This window comes from Schistocerca americana, chromosome 4 (genome assembly GCF_021461395.2).
Source record: "Schistocerca americana isolate TAMUIC-IGC-003095 chromosome 4, iqSchAmer2.1, whole genome shotgun sequence".
Taxonomy (NCBI): domain Eukaryota; kingdom Metazoa; phylum Arthropoda; class Insecta; order Orthoptera; family Acrididae; genus Schistocerca; species Schistocerca americana.
The window spans coordinates 608,134,278-608,156,734 of NC_060122.1; the positions used below are offsets into that span (position 1 = coordinate 608,134,278).

The 22,457-nt window shown below is 38.2% G+C and overlaps 1 protein-coding gene across 6 annotated transcripts in view; it reads right to left on the minus strand.

Annotated features, from left to right (window-relative positions):
- Positions 1 to 22,457, minus strand: part of LOC124613025 (FH1/FH2 domain-containing protein 3) — a 647,968-nt gene that overhangs the window by 106,872 nt on the left and 518,639 nt on the right. For all 6 annotated transcript variants that reach the window (XR_006979594.1, XM_047141585.1, XM_047141584.1 and 3 more), the window contains 2 exons: positions 12,520 to 12,645; positions 9,064 to 9,284 (listed from right to left, as the gene is read on the minus strand). Coding sequence is in view for 5 of the 6 variants with exons in the window: in XM_047141585.1 (XP_046997541.1) it covers positions 9,064 to 9,284; positions 12,520 to 12,645 (347 nt within the window). In the remaining variant the exon portion in view is untranslated. The remainder of the gene's footprint in view (positions 1 to 9,063; positions 9,285 to 12,519; positions 12,646 to 22,457) is intronic.

The following is a 22,457-nucleotide window of genomic DNA, read 5'->3' on the forward strand; positions in this document are numbered from 1 at the left end:
AGCTCTAGTTCACAGGTGATAGAATGGACAGATTGAGAAGTAAAGGTGAATTAAGGGGGAAGAGAAATGAAAAATGAAATGAGTAAGGCAATTTATAAATAGGCAGTAAGAAATAATAAAGGAGGAGGACAAGAGGGTGAAATCACTATAAAAAAGGAGAAAAATGAAAATAAATAAATAACTGAGTATATAATGAAAATTTCTCCTTCGTGTAAGTGCAGTTTGTTAAGTGTAGAATGATGGTGGAGTGGAGATGGAATTGAAGTTCAGAGAAATTAGTAATGGGTGGGAGGATTCAAATAGTGCAGCAGTAACAGCCATTCAGGTCTCAGGAGTCATATTGTTCAGATTCAGATTCTTTATTTTCCGTTGACCACATGCAGTGAAATAGGCTTCATTATAATGATGCCAAGATACATAAGAAGTTACTATATTAGTTATTGTTTACATTACAAGTACAAATTATTTATGCCGCATTAATCAATTGTACAGTATTGCAATCATAGACTTAAAACTCAATTTCTATGTTACAGGTATCCAAGAATTCTGTATGATTGAGGTATGGATTGTCTATTAACCATTTGTGCAGTTTATGTTTAAAATTATTGAACGGTATATTGAGTGCTGTATGTGATAATTTGTTAAATAATTTCAAACAGTTCACTTTGTGAGAGTTGCCCGTTTTTGTTCGCCTGTGTCTAGGAATATCAATACTCTCTTTGTTTCTGGTGTCATGAAAGTGTATGTTCTCTCTGGTGTTAAATTATGTTCTGTTCTTTTAGCATATATCAGTGGTACAGAAATATGAAGATTTATCACTGTCATTATTTCCATTTTGATGAATAAGTCAAGGCAGTGTTTCCTTGGACCAACCTTTTTCTGCATTAGTTGTGCATCACTGACATGACATGAGTGGCCCCACAGTAACAGCCCATAAGATATATGAGACTGAAAAAGCCCAAAGTAGACTGTTCTGAGATATTTGTTACTCACTAAATCAGGCAGTTTCCAGATGAGATAGGACACCCTTGATAACTTTTTGCAGATCTGGTTGATATGGGGTTGCCAGTTAAGTTTGGAATCAATGTGTATTCCAAGCAGTTTTATGGATTTTGGTTCTACCTCATTAGCCAGTCCCAACTGCAGATGCTGAGTTTTCTCCGGATTATATGGAAGTTTGTTAGCCGAGAACCAGTTTAGTGTGAAGGTGAGAGTGTCCTATAAATCTCGATCTGTGCTAATTAAGATTGTATCAGCCACATAGCAGATAACTGACTCAGGCCCAACATAAGATGGCAAATCATTAACTGCAACAATGAAGAAGAAAGGACCAAGGACAGAGCCCTGAGGTACACCAGATGCAACATTATTCATAGAAGAGTGTCTGTTTTGAATTGACACAAATTGCCTCCTGTCATTTAGGTAAGAGTTGATTATTTCTACCCTGTATTATTTATACCATAATACTTTAGCTTGGCAAGTAGGATGTCAAAGGGGATACAATCAAAAGCCTTGCTCAGATCACAAAGTTCAAGTGAGACTGTTTGTTTATTTTCAAATGCTGTTAATGTCTGATTGGAGCATGCTCATAAACTAGGTGAGGAGTGTCCTCATGACAGACAGTTCTTTAGTAGCAGTAAAAGTAGTGGTATTTATATTCATCCATGGGTCACTTTAATAAGAAGACCGAACATGTTATGGCGTTACAGCTTAAAAATTTAAAATATAAAACTTTACTTACTTACAAGTCTAGTTTGAAGAGAATGGGGCAGGCAAGAACCAGCCAAGCAATTGCCTGAAGTAATTTCGGCAAACCATGCAAAAACTAAATCACAATGGCTGGGTGGAGATTAGAATTCCTATCCCTCTGAATACAAGGGCAATGTGTTTAAAAACATACAGCCTGATTCAGTTCATCCCTGGTGTACAATACTGCTTTGATTATCCATACGTGCAAATAGGTTACTTCATAAAGAAAAAAACTGGTGCTACATAGTTCTGTAATTTTTAAGAACAGTTACTGCACATATTATGCATACATTATTCCATAATGTAAGAAGCTGGTGCTACACTATTATTTAATTTCTCAACATGAACATGTGAAACCCAAATAACTCTGTTCTTCCATGAGATACAGAAAGCTGTAGAGACTGGAGCCCAAATTTTTGCTGTGTTCATTGATTTCCAGAAGTTGTTCACTACAGCTCCACACTGTTCCAAAATGAACAGAGTATGAGTTATGAAGTATTAGATCAACTCTGTGATTGTATTGAAGAGTTCCTAGCAAATAGAACACAGCATATCAGTCATAACAAAGACAAAATCTCAGACATAAAAAAACTTTGGTTATACCCCAAAGGAGTGTTATAGGACCATTACTGTTCACTACACACACACACACACACACACACACACACACACACACACACACACAGAGAGAGAGAGAGAGAGAGAGAGAGAGATATCCATGACACTGTTCAGGATGGTACAGAGTATACAGAAAAGTAGTAATGCTAGAAAATTGTAATGAAATGTAGGGAGATCTGCACAGGATCAACACTTGGTGTAGGGATTGGCAGTTGATTCCCAATATAAACAAATGTAATGCACTGCTCACAAACAATTGCCGAACAGCCCCTGGAAGCAGTGACATCTGTTGAAATCTAACAGTGTGCACAAAGAGTTAATTAAAATGAAAAGACCACATAAAGGTAACCACAAAAAAGGCACATGTTGGCCATGCTCTTTAAAAAAATCCTTAGGAATTGTAGCCCACTGAGAAAGAAGGTAGCTTATAAATCCTCTTTCGACTGCTGCCTGAATATTGCTTGGCTATCTAGGACGCACACCAGAAAGGAATGATAGAGGAAACAAAGAAGATCCAACGAAGAGCAGCACACTTCATCACAAGTTCATTTGGTAAGGTTCATTTAACAAGCACAGAAGTGTCATGGACATGCTCATCAACTTGGGTGGCAAGCATTAGAAGAGAGGCAATGGGCTTTATGGTGTGGTTTTTTGTGGAAATTCCATGAATGTAATTTCCTGAAAGAGACAACCAATATACTCCTTCTTCCTATGTATATCTAGCAATAGCACCAGCACTGTAACATTGCAGAGTTGAGCTCACACTAAGTCTTACCAACAACTGTTCCCCCTGTGTACTGCACGTGACTGCAACACTAAAGGGAAACAACTCACATTGAACTCGCAGTATCCTCCACCACAAAACATGAGGTGGCTTGCAGCATATAAACACAGGAGTAGAAGTCAATTTGTGTCCATTCATGCTTTCAATCAGTTGCTTCTGTAAACAAAGTCATGTAGTATACACAACTGCCTGGTAAAAAACACAAGTGGTTTCTCACATTGTTCTGATTTTTATGTTTTAGGAGTTACTGGTGATGAAGCTGGAATATGTTGGTGAGTGGGACAAAGAGGTGGCTTTTACATCTAGATTAACTTCCATATTCTGCAAGCTACCTTACAGTGTGTGGTGGCTATAACACACTTCATTTTTCCCTTCTCTGTTCCATTTATAAATGGTGTGTGAGAAGAATGACTGTTGGTAGATTTATGTATCTCTGATTTTCTCATAATTGTCATTTCATGAGACATACATGGGAGGAAGTTATATGTTGCCCAATTATTCTTGAAACACTTGCTTTCAGAATTTCAAAAGTAAACCTCTCCATGATACATATTGCTGCTCTTGTAGTGTCCGCTACTAGAGTTTGTTTGACACCTCTGTAACACTCAAACGCTTATAAAGTGGTCACATGATTAAATGCACCACTTTATATTGATCCTCTCTCTCTCTCTCTCTCTCTCTCTCTCTCTCTCTCTCTCTCTCTTCTATTAATCCAACCTGGTAAGCATTCAGGACTGATGAGCCACTTCTTCTCTTCTTCTATTGATGAATTACATTTCCTGAAGTTTCTTCCAATGAGTGTCAATCTGGCATCTGCTTGATCTACAATCTGTTTTATATTTTCTCTTTAGCTCAATCTGGCCATTTAATCCTAGCTATTTTGTGGTAGTCTTGCTTTTCCAATGGTTTCATCACCAATGGTGTAATTAATAGTAATGGATCCCTTCTGTTTGTGCGCATACCTTACATTTACTCATGTTTAGAATCAACTGCCAATCACTGTACCAATTGTCCATCCTCTGCAGGTCTTCCTGCGCTTCACCAGTCTTTCGGTATTGTAACCTTTCTAGGGACACCAGCACTGTCTGTGAACAGCCTCACAGAGCCTCTATTACTATCTGCTACATTACAGATAGTACTATGATAACTTACTATTATTATATAGTTATATCATACAAAATTATATTATAATTTACTATTATAATTTAACCAATTTACCATATAAATGTTCATTCGATAATAAATAATATATTACATTTATATGTTGACAAGATCATCTACCTGTGGACATTTACTAATGAGCACTCTTTCTGAAGTACGACTTAATCTGGCACTACCTAAAGCCATGGCTTGTAATAACTGTTGTTTCATCAATTTTGTTGATGACAATAGCCGCTCAGCTTCATCTAATATATTGTGGTATCATGTGTGTAATAAGGCCAATACTTCTGAAGAAGATATTTTTACAAATATCGAAACCATGGTCAAGGGATAATAAACCTTTATTTGCAACTGGTTGACTGATTTTTCAATCTGTTCAAATAATTAAATGTATAAAATGGATGATACCATTCACAAAGTTGTTAAATTATCGAAAACCTAAATGGGCTCACAATTACTTACCTTCAGAAGGAGCAACCCCCAGTACAACTGAAAGAACATAAAAAACTGTTATCTTAGCTGTTTGAGAAGAAAGGAAAGAGCACAGTAGGTCATTCAGAAGTTTAGTGAGATCACTGTAGTGGACTATTAAGCACTGTGCCAGTGTCAGCTCAAAGATGATAGAAGGAGGAGAGACAGAAAAGATGTACGGGTGAATATGGAAGAAATTAGTATGGGAAAAGTTAAAATATAATTCAAAATAAGATTAAGTAAAAAAAGTAAATAAAGGACTGGTTGCAATTAGCTGTGGTGGAGCTGTAGTAAGCTGTAGTGTGTGGATACATAGAACAGGTTCTGAAGTACGATTCATTACAGGGACAGAAGGAATGTTAGGATTTAACACCCTGTTGACAACGAGGTAATTAGAGACAATGTACACACTTAGATACGACAAGGAAATCAGCCATGTCCTTTCCAACATTTGACTTAAGGAAACCAGGGAAAGCACAGAAATCTACTCACTTAGATAGGATAAGATAATCAGCCATGTCCCTCTCTGTGCAGGTGTACGGCACATGTAATTTAATCATTTTCATTACTTATTGTGCAGAAGATGTACCTCAGAGACACAAAAATGTTAATGAATTCTTTTCACAATTATGAATGGAGATACAAAACTGTGGATGTTCCACAGCAGTTTATTTAAATTCCAAGTTAGTTTTTTTAATTTAATGAACTGAATCTGGAGATTCAGAATGTCATAATTTCATTGTAAAATAATACATTAACATATTAACTTATACGACACACTGAGCTGCATACAGAGACAACAAAATGGCTGTTACACATTGAGTTTTAAACCAAAGCCTTCTTCAAAAGGAAAATATATACGCACACACACACACTTTCACACAAGCAAGCACACTTCATGCACTCATGACTGCTCCAGCCAAAATGCATTCCAGCAGGAGTGGCCAGAGATAGTAGTCACATGTATGTGAAGTGTGTTTGTTTATGTGAATGTGTGTGTGTGTGTGTGTTTTCCTTTCTGAAGGAGGCTTTAACTGAAAGCTCAAGGAGCAACATTCTTTTCATTGTGCCTCTCTGCAACTCAGCGTATCATCTTTATGGTGAATAGCAATCTATCCTTTTCATAATATTGTTGATATTCCAGCTTGGACTTTCCGTTGTTTAATTTAAATATATATTTTTGAACTATGCAATGCAAATTTTCTCCAAAATGAATTCAGTTGTGATAAACAAGCTGTAGTCAAAGCTCTCAGTTTTCCACAGCAAATACTGTACAAATTACTGCGAATTAAAATACCTCTCCCCCCCTCCCCCCCTTTTCCCATTCTATATCCTCCTTGGAAAGCACTAAATTACACTGATAACAAATTGACCACCATGCTATATGTAGGTAGGACTTCATAGGTACTGGTACTTGCCAACAAGCTAAAATCCACCAGGAATACTATAGCCCACATTCTGAATAAGTGTAAAGACAAGGTTCCACATTTGAAATAGAGGTAAATTTATAGGATTTCTGCAATCTAAGTGACCAATTTAGTATTGGAGGGCAGCGTGGAGGGTAAAAATCGTAGAGGGAGACCAAGAGATGAATACACTAAGCAGATTCAGAAGGATGTAGGTTGCAGTAGGTACTGGGAGATGAAGAAGCTTGCACAGGATAGAGTAGCATGGAGAGCTGCATCAAACCAGTCTCAGGACTGAAGACCACAACAACAACAAGTGGCAAATTATATCTAGGTCAATCAAGGAGAGCTATAACTACTACACTTACTGACCATGATAGGAGTTGGAGACTGATAAAGAAAGAGTCTACCTTTGCTGAACGTGCTCTGAATAAATGTCATTCTTATGATACTGAATGTGATGTTCTCCATAGAGGAGCTAAATGCAGAAAACTAACATTACTTAGAATTCTGGCTATTAATAACCACCCATCAAAGAATCCTGACCTGATACCTATAGACCAAACACAGTTTTATTATTCAGTATTAGTGAAGAAGGAGCAGCTGCTTACTGTTTTTCGTCATCATTAGACAATGTGCTTGTCATAACTGCTCCACACCCACATTACATCATTCCATAGGCTCCTTTCGGCTCTCTCTGTGCCCCCCCACCCAATCTGCTTTCTTCGGCCTGTTCCTCACATTCACCAGTTATTTTGTCCATCTAAAATAGTAGTCTGTGCCAGTGAATAGTCACTTGCACATAGTTTATGGCCTTATGCTTTTAATCTTTGGGTATACTGTAATATAAGATTTATTTGCTCAGAGCTTCTTTGTGAATTTCATTATGTTTTTTCAATATATATTTAGTTGTAAAAGGACACATATTTTTGGAAAGATAAACTTTGTACAACTACAAAATTCCACTGACATTGTGTGGATTATCTTTTTAGACTTAAGTTACCTGAGGATGGTCTGTAAAGCTAAAATCAGTTCATAATAAACTATACAACATACATTATTGTGGAATATCAATATTGTGTGCTTAAGTTTTTAATATGTTTGGTTTTCATCCTAACTCATTCAAACTGGAGGAAGTGTATACTAAGTTTGAAAAAGAATACGAAAAATATTTGCATGCCAAGCAGCTATAGAGAACGCACAAAAGTTATATGGTCAATAAACTTTTGGAATTTGACGTTTTCACATCTGGTAGAATTGGAGGTAAGGAGTGGATGACATGGACTTTACAATGATTACATAGCAAAGTTCCCCAGATTCATTTTCCATTTTACCCCCTTATGCTGTGTGTCTTGTCCCTTGATCCTGAGTGACTTCCTTCAAAATACCTATTTTGCTTTGTTCCATTTTCCATCCTTTCGCACACAAAGGGAACCCAGAGTTTAAGAGTAGTGTATAACACAAATTATTTCCACATAGGTAGATCCAACTACACATAATTGTATTTGGTTGTTCCTATATAGAAAAAGTCTCCCAAATGAATCTACAACCAAATATAGATAGGAAAACCTGTTATGCACCAAAGAACAACAGACATGGGCATGGCTAAGAAATACCACAAAAACTTGCTTTCAGAACCAGAGGTTCTTTCATCCAGTAAAAGAACTGTAGGAAAACATGGTAAACCTAAACCTAGATGTTCAGTCAGTGACTGAAAGTAAAGTTCAAGGAAGGAAGGGAGATTGCAGTTCAATGTCCTGTTGACAGCATGGTCATTAGCGACATATCACAAACTCAGATTATGGAAAGATGGGGAAGGAAATCAGCCATGCCCTTTTCAAAGGAACCATCTGAACATTTTCTTGGAGCAATTTAGGGAAATCATGAAAATAAACTAAATTCTCCCAAATGCAAGTCCAGTGCATTAACAACTGCACTATCTCTTGTAAAGCCCAATATGTTACCATGTGCCAACTTCATTTCCCAATAGTTTTCTATCTAAAACAAATATTTATTGTGATAATATATTTATACAAATGGTAAGAAATAACAATCTACAGAAACAGATAGGTATAATGAATTTGACATAAAAATACCATATCTATATCAAGAAAATTTAGTCATAGGAATGCTCTCTATTTGGTACCATGTTCATCTTTTCATATAAACCATTACTGAGGAATGTCTGACAAACAATATTTTGTTAATTTCTCCCTAAGTTGATACCATAATATCAGCTGCTGATAAAACTATACTACTACTACTACTACTACTACTACTACTACTACAACTAGAAAGTATAAGTACTGCATGTAAAACTACTTCGTAGTTTGAATAATTAAATATATGATTCCTAACCCTGAATTCTTGTATTCACGAAGAACTAAGGTTCAGGACATGTTGGTTTATGTTTACCATAGTTTACCTGAAAAACATCAGGTGAATGCCAAGATGGTTTCTTAGACAAGGCCAAGCCGAGTTTCCTTCCTCACCCTTGTTTAATTACATAAGTGTTGCATCTCTAGTATCCACGAAGTCGCAAGGTTATTAAATCTCAAACTTGCTCCATTCCATTTAGCTCTATGTTATTTAGTTTCCACACAACACAACCAAACACCAGTGACCCTCATCACTTTCACAGTGGCTGCACATTTTCAATAACTATTGTGCAGTTATGAAGCCAAAGACTAAACAGTTCACTGTGTGTATTTCTGTGAAAGCTTTTAGGCATTTGTGGGTTACTTCACTGTTCTACATATAGTCTGGCAGTTAGGTCTACAATGACACTAATATTTCTCAAACACATAACTGATACCAAAATGCACTTGCCTCTTGCAAAATTTGCAAGGCTTTTAGAATTGAAGGTAAACTTACTTCTGTCCTTATGGGAGGTGTCTCCATAACCAGGTGGTGTATGGGATCCGGGAGAACCTTCTTCATCTTGACCAGGGACCAGCAGTTGATTTGATGATGGTGACTGCTGTTGTTGTTGGCGAAGAGAGAATGGGGATGTGCCGGTTGAATGTCGGCGTGACTTACGCCGTCCAGTAGCTGGTACTGACTCTGTCAAAGCTTTCCGCTGCCGCAGTGTCTTCCTACATATAAAAAATAAGGCAAAGATATATTTTTAATCCATAATGTGGACAACATAATGCATAAATATTGTATATTATGAGTAATTATAGCTCACTTTTCTTGACACTCTCACATAAAAAAAATTATTTAAAATATATCTATGCAAGCATTATTAATTTAAAAACTGGAACATAAGCAACACAATATGTTAAGATAGCTACTCACTATACAGTGATGGAATGCCTCCTTCATATGATGAGTGGTTACTGTGCTAATTAAATTAGTCATCCAACATTATAAAATCTGTTTTCTGACCAGAAACAAATTAATCTCTTCTGTCAATTCTCAACTGTAAATGCACTCCCTTAACAGATACCTGTCTTATTACCTAAAATGGTTCAAATGGCTCTGAGCACTACGGGACGTAATATCTGAGGTCATCAGTCCCCTAGAGCTTAGAACTACTTAAACCGAACTAACCTAAGGACATCACATACATCCATCCATGCCCGAGGCAGGATTCAAACCTGCAACCGTAGCGGTCGCACGGTTCCAGACTGTAGTGCCTAGAACCGCTCGGCCACACCGGCCGACTCTTATTACCTAAGTACAACTTCATATGTGTTCTGTGTTCATCTATCCATCATAATTTGCTGATTAAGGTTGTCCCTCTTTTCCATGTGTACACTGTTCCTACAGAAAGAAACCTTGGCAGTGGGTTGATGACAGGTACATATGGACAGGTGTGGGCAAGTGAGTGATACATAGTCAGTCTTGATGCCAGGCTGTGGCATATGTGTTCATACACCCTGAGCGCACGTGGGAAGGAGTGGCCACTTAGATCTACTTATATTTGTCTTCTATTTCCCAGACTTCACAGAATTTCTCATTAATACCATGCTTAAGTGAAGATTGGAAAACTAGGCAAGATGTACTGGCAGTAAGAGGGTATATCATGGAACTTGCTGGAGTTCTTAGTTGGTAAGAACTCTGTCTGCAGCAGGCAAGGTTCCAAGATTGACTCCCTGTCTGACAAACAGTTCTCATCTACCATAAAGTTTTGACTAATTATCTATTTCTATAGAAACTATAGTAGAGAACTAGACATTTATAGCATGAAGAACCAGGCTTCAATAAGAAGAGGCATCTGACTGTTCTGTCTCTTCTTTCCCCTTGTTTAATTTTTTTTATGGAAAGAACAATAGAAACACAAAAAAACTCACAAAAATTGTATATTTCATTGACCAAATGCATTACATAAGATTTTTGATGATATAATAGTCTGTGCAGTTTCAGAAAAAAGATGTATTATGTATTTTGGCTAATTTACTGGGCAGTTATGATCTAGGAATGAACAAAAGCAAAATCAAAAAGATGGCAAAAGAGCACTTTGACATGCAAGTAAGATCAAGCATTAAGATAGGAAATATATCTACATCTACATTATTATTCTGCTATTCACAATAAAGTGCCTGGCAGAGGATTCGATGAATCACCTTCATGCTGTCTCTCTACTGCTCCACTCTCGAACGGCACGCAGGAAAAATGAGCACTTAAATTTTTCGGTGCGAGCCCTGATTTCTCTTATTTTATCGTGATGATCATTTCTCCCTATGTAGGTGGGTGCCAACAGAATGTTTTCGCAATCGGAGGAGAACACTGGTGATTGAAATTTCTTGAGAAGATCCCATCGCAACAAAAAATGTCTTTGTTTTAATGATTGCCATTCCAATTCACGTATCATGTTGTGATACTATCTCCCCTATTTCGCGATTATACAGAACGAGCTGCCCTTCTTTGTACTTTTTCGAGGTCATCCGTCAGTCCCACCTGATGCAGATCCCACACCGCACAGCAGTACTCCAGAATAGGGCGGACAAGCATAGTGTAAGCAGTCTCTTTGGTAGACCTTTTGCACCTTCTAAGTATTCTGCCAATGAACCGCAGTCTTTGGTTTGCTCTACCCATAATATTATCTATGTGATCATTCCAGTTTAGGTTATTTGTAACTGTAATCCCTAAGTATTTAGTTGAATTTACAGCCCTCAGATTTGTGTGACTTATCATGTAATTGAAATTTAGCTGAGTTCTTTTAGTACTCACGTGGATAACTTCGCACTTTTCTTCATTAAGGGTCAATTGCCATTTCTTGCTGCATACAGATATATTATCTAAATCATTTTGCAAGTCGTTTTGATCATCTGATGACTTTACAAGACGGTAAATGACAGCATCATCTGCATACAATCTAATACGGCTACTCAGATTGTCTCCTATGCCATTAATATAGATCAGGAACAATACAGGGCCTATAACACTTCCTTGGGGGACACCAGATATTACTTCTGTTTTACTCGATGACTTTCCATCTATTATTACGAACCGTGACCTTTCTGACAGGAAATCACAAATCCAGTCGCACAACTGAGGTGATACTCCGTAGGCACGCAGTTTGATTAGGAGACGCTTGTAAGGAATGGTGTCAAAAGCCTTCTGGAAATCTAAAAATATGGAATCAATTTGACATCCCCTGTTGATAGCACTTATTACTTCATGAGTATAAAGAGCTAGTTGTGTTTCACAAGCACGATATTTTCTGAATCCGTGCTGGCTATAATGAAGCAAACAAATAAATAAAGATGGCTGCTTCAGACAATACACTAAGTGATAGTAATACATGTTTGGTGGGTATTAATAGACCAATCACAGCAGTCAAACCAACCTTCAAAAATAAAAATGATTTATCAATGAGCAACACTTTAATATAGGAGTAACTAAAGATGAAGTCAAGATATTAACTTGAAGGGATTTATCTATGGTCATGAAAGAGAAAAAACAGAGATATATATAACGATGTATGATGGAGTCACAAAAGCATCCAGTTTGAAAGAAAATACAGTTGGCAAATATTAAAAGAATTAGACAAAAAAGGATACAGATTGAAATCTTCCAAAAGAAACACTGCATTATTTGGACATCTAATGCAGCATACCAAACTCATAAAGAATACCTTTGAAGTGAAAGTTGTATGAAAGTAAACAAGAGTTAAGCTCAGAACATCCATATTACAAAAGTGTGATTAGTGGAATGAATTGCACAGCTACGACTAAATGGTACAGATACTGAGAGATAGAGAAGTATGGTTATATCAACAATATCATAAGAGAATATCAACAACGACAGAAGGGAATGATATTTATGATGATTTCTTTTTCAAGACTGTTCTGTGTTATTAAAATCATAGCTATTTATTACCTAATGGCATCATCCAGTTGCTTCAGTGGTGTTCCCTTCTCTTCTCCATCCTCATGGTGGAGAACTGCCTCATATATTTGGAACTGACGAAGAAGGTCCAAGTCTGTTCCTTGCTTTGACATGTACCTGCAAATATTCAGAATTCTTTATCATGAAGGTAAAAAGAAAGAAAGAGAGAGAGAGACATTTATAATTTTTATGGTGTGCAACATTACTTTTTTATTCATTATGAGACACATTGAATTTATAACAAAAAAATGGAAGACATTAACTTTCCACATCCTATTCATCTAGTCTGCCTAGGAAAAGAACTATTAGTTCGTAAAACTAGGATAGTGTATCACAGTATTTTCATTGTGCTTTTCTGCAACTCAGCTGGTCATCTTTACGGTAAGTAGTAATCTACCCATTTTGTAATACTGTTGTAAGTTGTACTTATCAAACAATGGAAAATCCAGGATGGAATGTAACAATACAAGAGAAGGAAAGTTGCTACTCACCATATAGCGGAGATGTTGAGTTGCGATAGGCACAATAAAAAGATTCACACAATCATAGCTTTCGGCCATTAAAGCTTTTGTCAGCAGTAGACACACATACACACACGCACACACACACTCACACTAGCGCAACTTGCACACGCGTCTGCAGTCTCAGAGAGCTTGTGTGTGTGTGTGTGTGTGTGTGTGTGTGTGTGTGTGTGTGTGTCTACTGCTGACAAAGGCCTTAATGGCCGAAAGCTATGACTGTGTGAATCTTTTTATTGTGCCTATTGGGACTCAGCATCTCCGCTAAATGGTGAGTAGCAACTTTCCTTCTCTCGTATTGTTGAATGTTGTACTTAGTAAGTCAACCAATATAGTCCAGGTATACAATTCTGCCTTGGAAGAAATCACATATGGGGTTCCCCACGGCTCAATCTTGGGTCCACGTTTGTTCCTCATACATGTAAAGAATCTTCCGTTTGCAAGCAGAATTAGTTAATATTGCAGATTACAATAGCATTGTAGTCGATCCATGCGTGCATATAGAAACAGAATAATTCATAAACAATGATCTTAAAAGTCTCATTGACTGTCTTTCTGTGAATGGTCTCATTCTCAATTTAAAAAAGACACAGCATATTCAGTTCTGCACATCTATTGGTACTACACCAATTATAAGTGTAAAACATGGTGAGTAAATAACAAACATGGTGAAAATTTCAAAATTCTTAGGTACCCATGTTGATGAAAATTTAAACTCAGCCACATTAGCTCTTAGAATGCTTGCAAATCTTGGGGTAAGACAAATCTGTAAGTTGACGTATTTTGCATATTTTCATTCAATAATGCCATATGGGATAGTGTTTTAGGGTAACTCATCTTTAAGTAAGAAAATCTTCATTGTTCAAAATCGTACTGAAATAATAATATGTGGTGTTGCCCACAATCATCTTGCAGACATCTGTTTAAGGAGTGGAGCATTCTTACTACTGCTTCACAATATATTTATTCCCTCATGAAGTCTGTTGCAAATAATCCACTGCCATTCAGAAATGTGGTGAGCAGGGATTACTAACTTAAACCATAGAGGGAAACATTCCACGTGGGAAAAATATATCTAAAAACAAAGATGATGTGACTTACCAAATGAAAGCGCTGATATGTTGATAGACACACAAACAAACATAAACGTACACACAAAATTAAAGCTTTCGCAACCAACAGTTGCTTCATCAGGAAAGAGGGAAGGAGAGGGAAAGACGAAAAGATGTGGGTTTTAAAGGAGAGGGTAAGGAGTCATTCCAATCCTGGGAGCGGAAAGACTTACCTTAGGGGGAAAAAAGGGCAGGTATACACTCGCACACACACAAATCCATTCACACATACACAGACACAAGCAGACATTTGTAATGGCAAAAAGTTTGGGTAGAGATGTCAGTTGAGGCGGAAGTACAGAGGCAAAGATGTTGTTGAATGACAGGTGAGGTATGAGCGGCGGCAACTTGAAATTAGCAGAGGTTGAGGCCTGGTGGGTAACGAGAAGAGAGGATATACTGAAGGGCAAGTTCCCATCTCCGGAGTCCTGACAGGTTGGTGTTAGTGGGAAGTATCCAGATAACCCGGACGGTGTAACACTGTGCCAAGATGTGCTGGCCGTGCACCAAGGCATGTTTAGCCACAGGGTGATCCTCATTACCAACAAACACTGTCTGCCTGTGTCCATTCATGCAAATGGACAGTTTGTTGCTGGTCATTCCCACATAGAAAGCTTCACAGTGTAGGCAGGTCAGTTGGTAAATCACGTGGGTGCTTTCACATGTGGCTCTGCCTTTGATCGTGAACACCTTCCGGGTTACAGGACTGGAGTAGGTGGTGGTGGGAGAGTGCATGGGGCAGCTTTTACACAGGGGGCAGTTACAAGGGTAGGAGCCAAAGGGTAGGGAAGGTGGTTTGGGGATTTCATGGGGATGAACCAAGAGGTTACGAAGTTGAGGCGGACGGCGGAAAGACACTCTTGGTGGAGTGGGTAGGATTTGAGATCCATCCTTCATGAAATCTTTGCCTCTGTACTTCCGCCTTGACTGACATCTCTGCCCAAACTCTTTGCCTTTACAAATGTCTGCTTGTGTCTGTGTATGTGTGGATGGATATGTGTGTGTGTGTGTGTGTGTGTGTGTGTGTGTGTGTGTGTGTGTGTGTGTGTCCTTTTTTCCCCCTAAGGTAAGTCTTTCCGCTCCCGGGATTGGAATGACTCCATACCCTCTCCCTTAAAACCCACATCCTTTCGTCTTTCCCTCTCCTTCCCTCTTTCCTGATGAAGCAACCGTTGGTTGCGAAAGCTTGAATTTTGTGTGTATGTTTGTGTGTCTATCGACCTGCCAGCACTTTCGTTTGGTAAGTCACATCATCTTTGTTTTTAGATATATTTTTCCCACGTGGAATGTTTCCCTCTATTATATATATACATAGACACACACCGCTGGCAGGTCGATAGACACACAAACTAACACAAACATACACACAAAATTCTAGCTTTCGCAACCAACGGTTGCTTCGTCAGGAAAGAGGGAAGGAGAGGGAAAGGCGAAAGGATGTGGGTTTTAAGGGAGAGGGTAAGGAGTCATTCCAATCCCGGGAGCGGAAAGACTTACCCTAGGGGGAAAAAAGGACGGGTATACACTCGCACACACACACATATCCATATCCATATCTGTATATGTGTGGATGGATATGTGTGTGTGTGCGAGTGTATACCCGTCCTTTTTTCCCCCTAGGGTAAGTCTTTCCGCTCCCGGGATTGGAATGACTCCTTACCCTCTCCCTTAAAACCCACATCCTTTCGTCTTTCCCTCTCCTTCCCTCTTTCCTGACGAAGCAACCGTTGGTTACGAAAGCTAGAATTTTGTGTGTATGTTTGCGTTAGTTTGTGTGTCTATCAACCTGCCAGCACTTTCGTTTGGTAAGTCTCATCATTTTTGTTTTTAGTATATAATTTACTGTGCAAAATGATCCCTGGAATAAGAAACTAACTGACTAAACAACAAACTAACTTACTCATTACATTACTTGTACTGCACCCAGGACTTCCTTGTATCATATTAACATCACAACAGTGTTTTACTCGGTGATGATCACTCCCTTTTTCTAAAATTCTCATCAAATTTGTTCATTCAGTCATTCACACATATTGTTCCGAAAATCCCATCATGAACAACTAGCTACTAACAAAAATTATGACTGGTCGTAACCTACTGATACTGATAACCACATAAATTCCGCCTAAATTAATTTTATGCAGATTTGAATCTTCCCAGATTTTCATTGTTAACATCATAAGCATCATCAGCTAATTATGATGTACTGAGACATTGAGGGAGCCACTCCTGCCTTTATACCTGCGCTCTACCTCCATAACTCATCCCCTGTGGTCCAGCTGACAGTGCTCTGTGATGCCATCAGCTCTCAGGTCCACACTCCCATCTACATTATTTGTGTCTACTGTCTCCTCTGCCACCAGAGGACACATCGATGAAGTTCTATCTTCACTTTCACTATTTTGTACTGTTCATCATATGCAAATGCTGTTGCTCCTTCAGTGATATGAGCTTGGAGCCACATGCCTTGCCGAGTTGGTAGTCAGCATGTCTATTGATCAAGTGTTCCCCCTGCTTGGTTGCAGTCACTTCCCGGAACCTGGAAGTCTGTGGATTCTCATATTACCATACTTCATATAGTGCTTGTACTGCAGACAGCAGCACGCAGAGACTGAAGATTTATTGAGTTGTTCTAGCCTAGTGTGGTATTGGTGTTAACCAATACATCTATCTTCCACTGTTCAGATTGTTTTGCCAATGTATGCATGCCATACTCTGAAAGGATGTTGTAAACACTTTCTAAGCCTAAGTTGTCCTTTTCATAGCCACATAGGCTGCACATCTTGGTGCCTGCACATGTCACACATTCAATGCCAAATTTGTTTAAAATACTGTTGGTCTTCACAGTGACAGCCTCTACATATGGTATACATGTTAAAACCTCTTTGTCTGTCCTCTTCTGTTTCTTCTTTTTCTTTGGAAGGTGACTGATGTAGTGCACATTCAATTTGGGCTATGGAGTAGCCATGTTTGTGGAAGACTTCTCACAAATGCTTTAATTCAGAGGCGAAGCTTTTTTCATCTGATAGGATGCATGCATTATGGGTCACGGTCCTCAAGACACTACTCTTCTGGGCATGATGGTAGTATTTATTAACCAGGACGTAATGGTTAGTGTGGGTTGGTTTGCAGTAAACTTTGTGCTCAAGTGATCTATCTGTCTTCCACCCCACCAGGACATCCAAGAACAGCATCTGCCCATCTTTCTCCAGTTTCATAATGAATCCGACATGGGGGGGGGGGGGGGGGTGCACATTAGCTCAGATAAAAGAATTCACTGAGTTTCCCCATTCTATGGGGCCACATCACAAATATGTAATCCACATGCAAAAGAAACTGGATGGTCTGCAAATGTATGAGTCCAAAGCTGTTTTCTCAGAGTGTTCTATGAACAGATTCCCCATCACTGGAGATAGTGAACTGCTCTTAGCTACATCCTCAGTTTGCTCATGATGTATAAGACATAGGTGGGTGTTAACATATGCCTGGTCAGGTCTGTCATTTCATGGTCAAATATTTCACTTGTCAGTTCTATCAGATCCTTTGGTGGCACTCTGCTGAACAAATAAACAACATCAAAACTGACCATTATGGCAATGTCTGAAATGTGTAGGTCCATCAGACTTTGTGTGAAGTCTGTCAAGTTGTTTACAAGGTGGCAGGGTTTCCATACATAAGGACTCAGCAGTCTTGAGGAACCTGTCAAGCTGAGAGATTGAGGCACCTATATTGATGATTATAGGGTGTAATGGTGGTACTGGACTCCATGCCAAAAGGTTTCTGATGGTCTTCTCTGGTATTCCTGATGCTGAGGATTGTGCTGTTGTCCTCCTGTAGACCTCATTTGTAGGGTCACTCTGTTGCCAAGTACAAGTGTTACCTCCTCCCCCCTGTAATGACCCACTCGAAGCATTAAAGGGTACACCTGCATCAGATCTCAGCCAAATTCTTATTCAACTACTAATTATCTCATAGGAAACTTACAAAATGTGGGATTGTGCCACTAGCTCAGAATGTGGGGCATTTTCTTGCACCAATCATATATTTTTCCACACCTTGTTCGCTGTTTATTTTGCCATATTTACCCAATTATAAGACAAGGTTTTTTCCAATTTGTCAGTAAAAAATGGAGGGTCATCTTACATTTGCAAATTAAGTTATTGCTACGGAAGTTGATGTTTTTATGTTGTTTAATAGTGTATGTAGGGTTTAAAAGATTCAAATGGCTCTAAGCACTATGGGACTTACGTCTGAGGTCAACAGCCCCCTAGACCTAGAACTACTTAAACCTAACTATCCTAAGGACATCACACACATCCACGCCAGAGGCAGAACTGGAACCTGCAACTGTAGCAGCAGCGCGGTTCCAGACTAAAGCACCTAGAACCGCTCGGCCACAGTGGCCGGCTACGTAGGGTTCATCTTTAGGCCTCAGCAAATGATACTCATGCTCGAACAGGCTAAGATTTGCAGATACGCCAAACTGCTTCATATTGTATCGATGTTGCTCAAACCATCATGTGCCATTTCACTCCTGCAGCACTAGTCCACAGGACATGCTAAAAACTATGAACTATCCACTACAACAATCTATTGTTCTGCTTAATATTTGGCAACTTTGTGAAACACAGGAAGAAATAGCACTACATCCTATAATCTTACAAACTCTTGTTGTATTTGAATAGTTTTGCAACAAATGCTCTCATACATATGTGGATATCGTGAACAAACATAAATGCTGCATTTTAAGTAAAGCTAACATTAAAAAGCAAAAAATGTTGCCTTTCAAAAAACAGTACTAGATTCTGAACCCAGCTCAATATTTTATTAGATTACAAGAGACTGTAATGATTTACAAAGTGGGCTGCAAATGAGAAATTTGGTTGCTGTTCATGTATTAGAATACTGGGGAAAAAGGATACATACTTTCAATCAGCTTTAGAACATGATGGTGACATTGAGATGAAATGAGAAGGAAAATTAATCCAGAATGAAATGTCTAACAAACAAAATAAACCATATTAAACTTACTCATCGTTGTTGTGAGACTAAATGACAGTGACAAGACCCGTCATGGAGACAGTACCAACAGACATCAGTAGATCACAGGATGAGTGAAAGCTCAAAAATTGGACTGAATTATGATTGTGATCTTTAATTTAGGTATCAGATGCTGTTGTTATATATGACTTGCACCCTAAGATATTGCAGTCTTCATTTCACACTTGCTGGCACAGCACTATGGGCTTGACTGAGAGCTAAATGAGAGTGGGAAGGGGGTAGTGAGTGGGCAGCAAATTACAGCACATTGCTAATCAGGTGTACTTTGGCTTTTTAGGAAAATCTAACATGTATGAACTGCAGTTTGCTTGAATCCATTTCTAGTCAAAACTGAATTAACTTTAAAATTGTACAAATATTTGAGAATAGTATTAATCTCTGTGGGAGACAGTAACAGTCTGAATAGGAGCCAGTGGTGTACTTAGGTAGGTGTTTCATGCTCCAATGCTGTTAATTTTCACCGTGGTGTACGATGGGAACAAAAAAGGAATTTGCTAGCTGCTGGTTCTACGCAGCCTATTATGAGAGAGCAGCGGGCAGACAATAAGTTTGGAAGCAAGAGAAACTGTCACAGCCTCACGTCAGCATAGAAGCGAAATCCAATATGTATTCAGATAAAAGCAGCTGTATTCTCAGGTCCGACAGTAACCTCATAAATCACAACATATTCAGAAGAAACAGCCAAATATTAGCAACAACCAGGACATATATTTCACACCTTTGCTATTAGGATGATGATGATACCACAGATGATAGGGTTAGTAAGTGAAAAATGTAGAAAAGAAAATGCTGTTCACTGGGACATATGACAACACAACTTATCACTGTATTAGACAAAGCAATAAACTAGGAATGTGTATGGGCTCACAATTGTAAAATGACAATGGAATGGTACAAAACAATTTTATTTGTAGTTGGTACATTTTATACACCGGTGCATCTGCTTGTGGGCTAATAAATGAAACTGTGCAATTATGCTAATTTTATATTTTTATTAATTGTAGACAGACTATCCACTGCACAGCTTACCACATCATCTTGAGTTAATCAGCATGAAAGCTTGGAATTACACTTTAGTTAACATCAAGGGTTGAAAAAATTTAATTTTGTACTGCAGAAAATTCTGTGAATGACAGGTAATTTCAGAGAGTCCAGTCCAGCAATATTTTAAGGGCCAGTCTAATGCTGGAGAGCAGAATCAGTTTGTGACCACGCCAGGAACAGGAGCCATATTACTCGGCTTGGATAACCGGCCACCTGTTTTAGTGTGAACTTGGAATTATTCACACTTACATTTATTTGTGGTTGACAAACAGTTGGATCTTTTATTTACTTTCAGATGGTTGATCAGTCAGGGCTTTTGATTATTTGTGTTTGCCACTGTTGGGCATTATTTCTGTGGTGTAACAAATAATTGGGGCTTGTATTCCTTCTTTGTTTGCTGAACTATGATTTACTGGACACATTAGCACTTGGAACTTTGAAATTTTACAGCATTATCTACACTGTATGGGGCTCATGGATTAGTCTAAGAACTTAAACATTTTGTTTTGCTTTGCTGTTAATATCTGTTCAAGCTCATAACAGGCACAAGTGAAAAGTGAAGAGGTTAAAAATCAGCAAAACAGTTGCAAACAAGGGTTTATTCGACCTTGACCTAGGTTCTGATATTTGCAAAAATATCTTCTTCAGAAGTAGTGGGCCTTGTTACATCTCATTAGATTAGATGAAACCGAGTGGCTCTTGTCATATACAAAATTGACAAAATAAGAATTTTACGAAGCCATGGCTTTACATAGCAGACAGATTACATATGCCATACTGCAGAATGAATGCTCACTACTAAATGTCCACAGGTAGAGGCCCTTGTCAACATAAAATTGTAATAGGCATCGCAGGAAAAAATATTTGCATAAGTTACTTTTACACAATGCCAGAGACCAAGGCCAACTGCTACAAGTGAAAAGTATTTATGGAAAACTTTTATTTTTTATGACCAATTTGTCTTGATTAGAGAAATTTATAGTAGTTTACCATGTCATTATTACTTACTTGTGTGATTACAGAAAATTGGGTGCAGTTGATTTATTAACTGAACTACAAGTAAGAAATGCAACCAACTCCCTACACAACATAGAGCCAAAGATAGAAGTAGGGTTGTATTTCAGTTCAGCCATATCCTAGAGGGCAGCATAAATTATTATTATCAACATGGGTGGTAACACTGCAAACTCCTTAAGTTGTTTGCACATTAGTTCCAGCTTCTCTTAAACCTCTCACCTGATTTGGCAGATCTAACTATAATTAGAGTCATCTACAGGAAAATGAGAAACAATAGTGACACGTGGAATGCCCTTTGTCACATACCATGAAGTGGCTTCTACAGTATAACTATAGATCTGGGTGTAAATGTGAATAAAAATCTTGAGGGAAACCATATATAGTGGTTTGTAACTGCAACTTTAGTTTCATTCCTGTTATATTTTTTTGTTAATATTAAAATCTGTTATCTTCAATGGAGATAAGACTCTGACTGCAATCTGCTAATACCTAACTCCTCAGCAACCATTGCAAAATTTTGTAATTTATACACTTGAATGTCTCAACACAGTTGTAAACAATGCCAACTGGTTAATATACACTGTTTTTTTCTTTCAACTAGAACTCAATTCTCCCTGTAGAGAATCCTTTACAGAAAGCAAAATTAGATGCTGCCAGTAAGTTATTGGTCTCAAATGTAGGTCTCTAAATCAATAATAGCTAACATTTCCTTGAAAAATAAGAAAAAGACTGGAATAAGAAATATAAATAAGTAATTGTGGGTAATTTGTATAGCTACCACCTATGCAAATTCCAGTAATTGGGAAAAAAGCATGTGTGGCAGCAATTCTTAAATTACCTAAGGATTTTCTCTCCTTGTCTTTTTCTAAAATACATCCTTCCCTTTCATAATGTGAATCTGGACTAAGGTGCCATTAACTCAGGATTTGTTTCAGAGCTATCACCCTAAGAATGATATTGATGTTTTAACACCACATACGATTTGACATATTGCCTGTTGGCTTCTGTCTCAGGATCTTTGGCTGACATTTGTTTAATGATTTTCCTGACATTTTGCCAGCAGGAGCAGCTGGCATTGTCAAAGATTCATCCTGCATTGCTGGCAGCAGACTAGAGTCAAGCCCACAGCCTGAGATTGTGTGTACCTGTCGTGCCAATGTCTGAGGCTTTTCCCTGG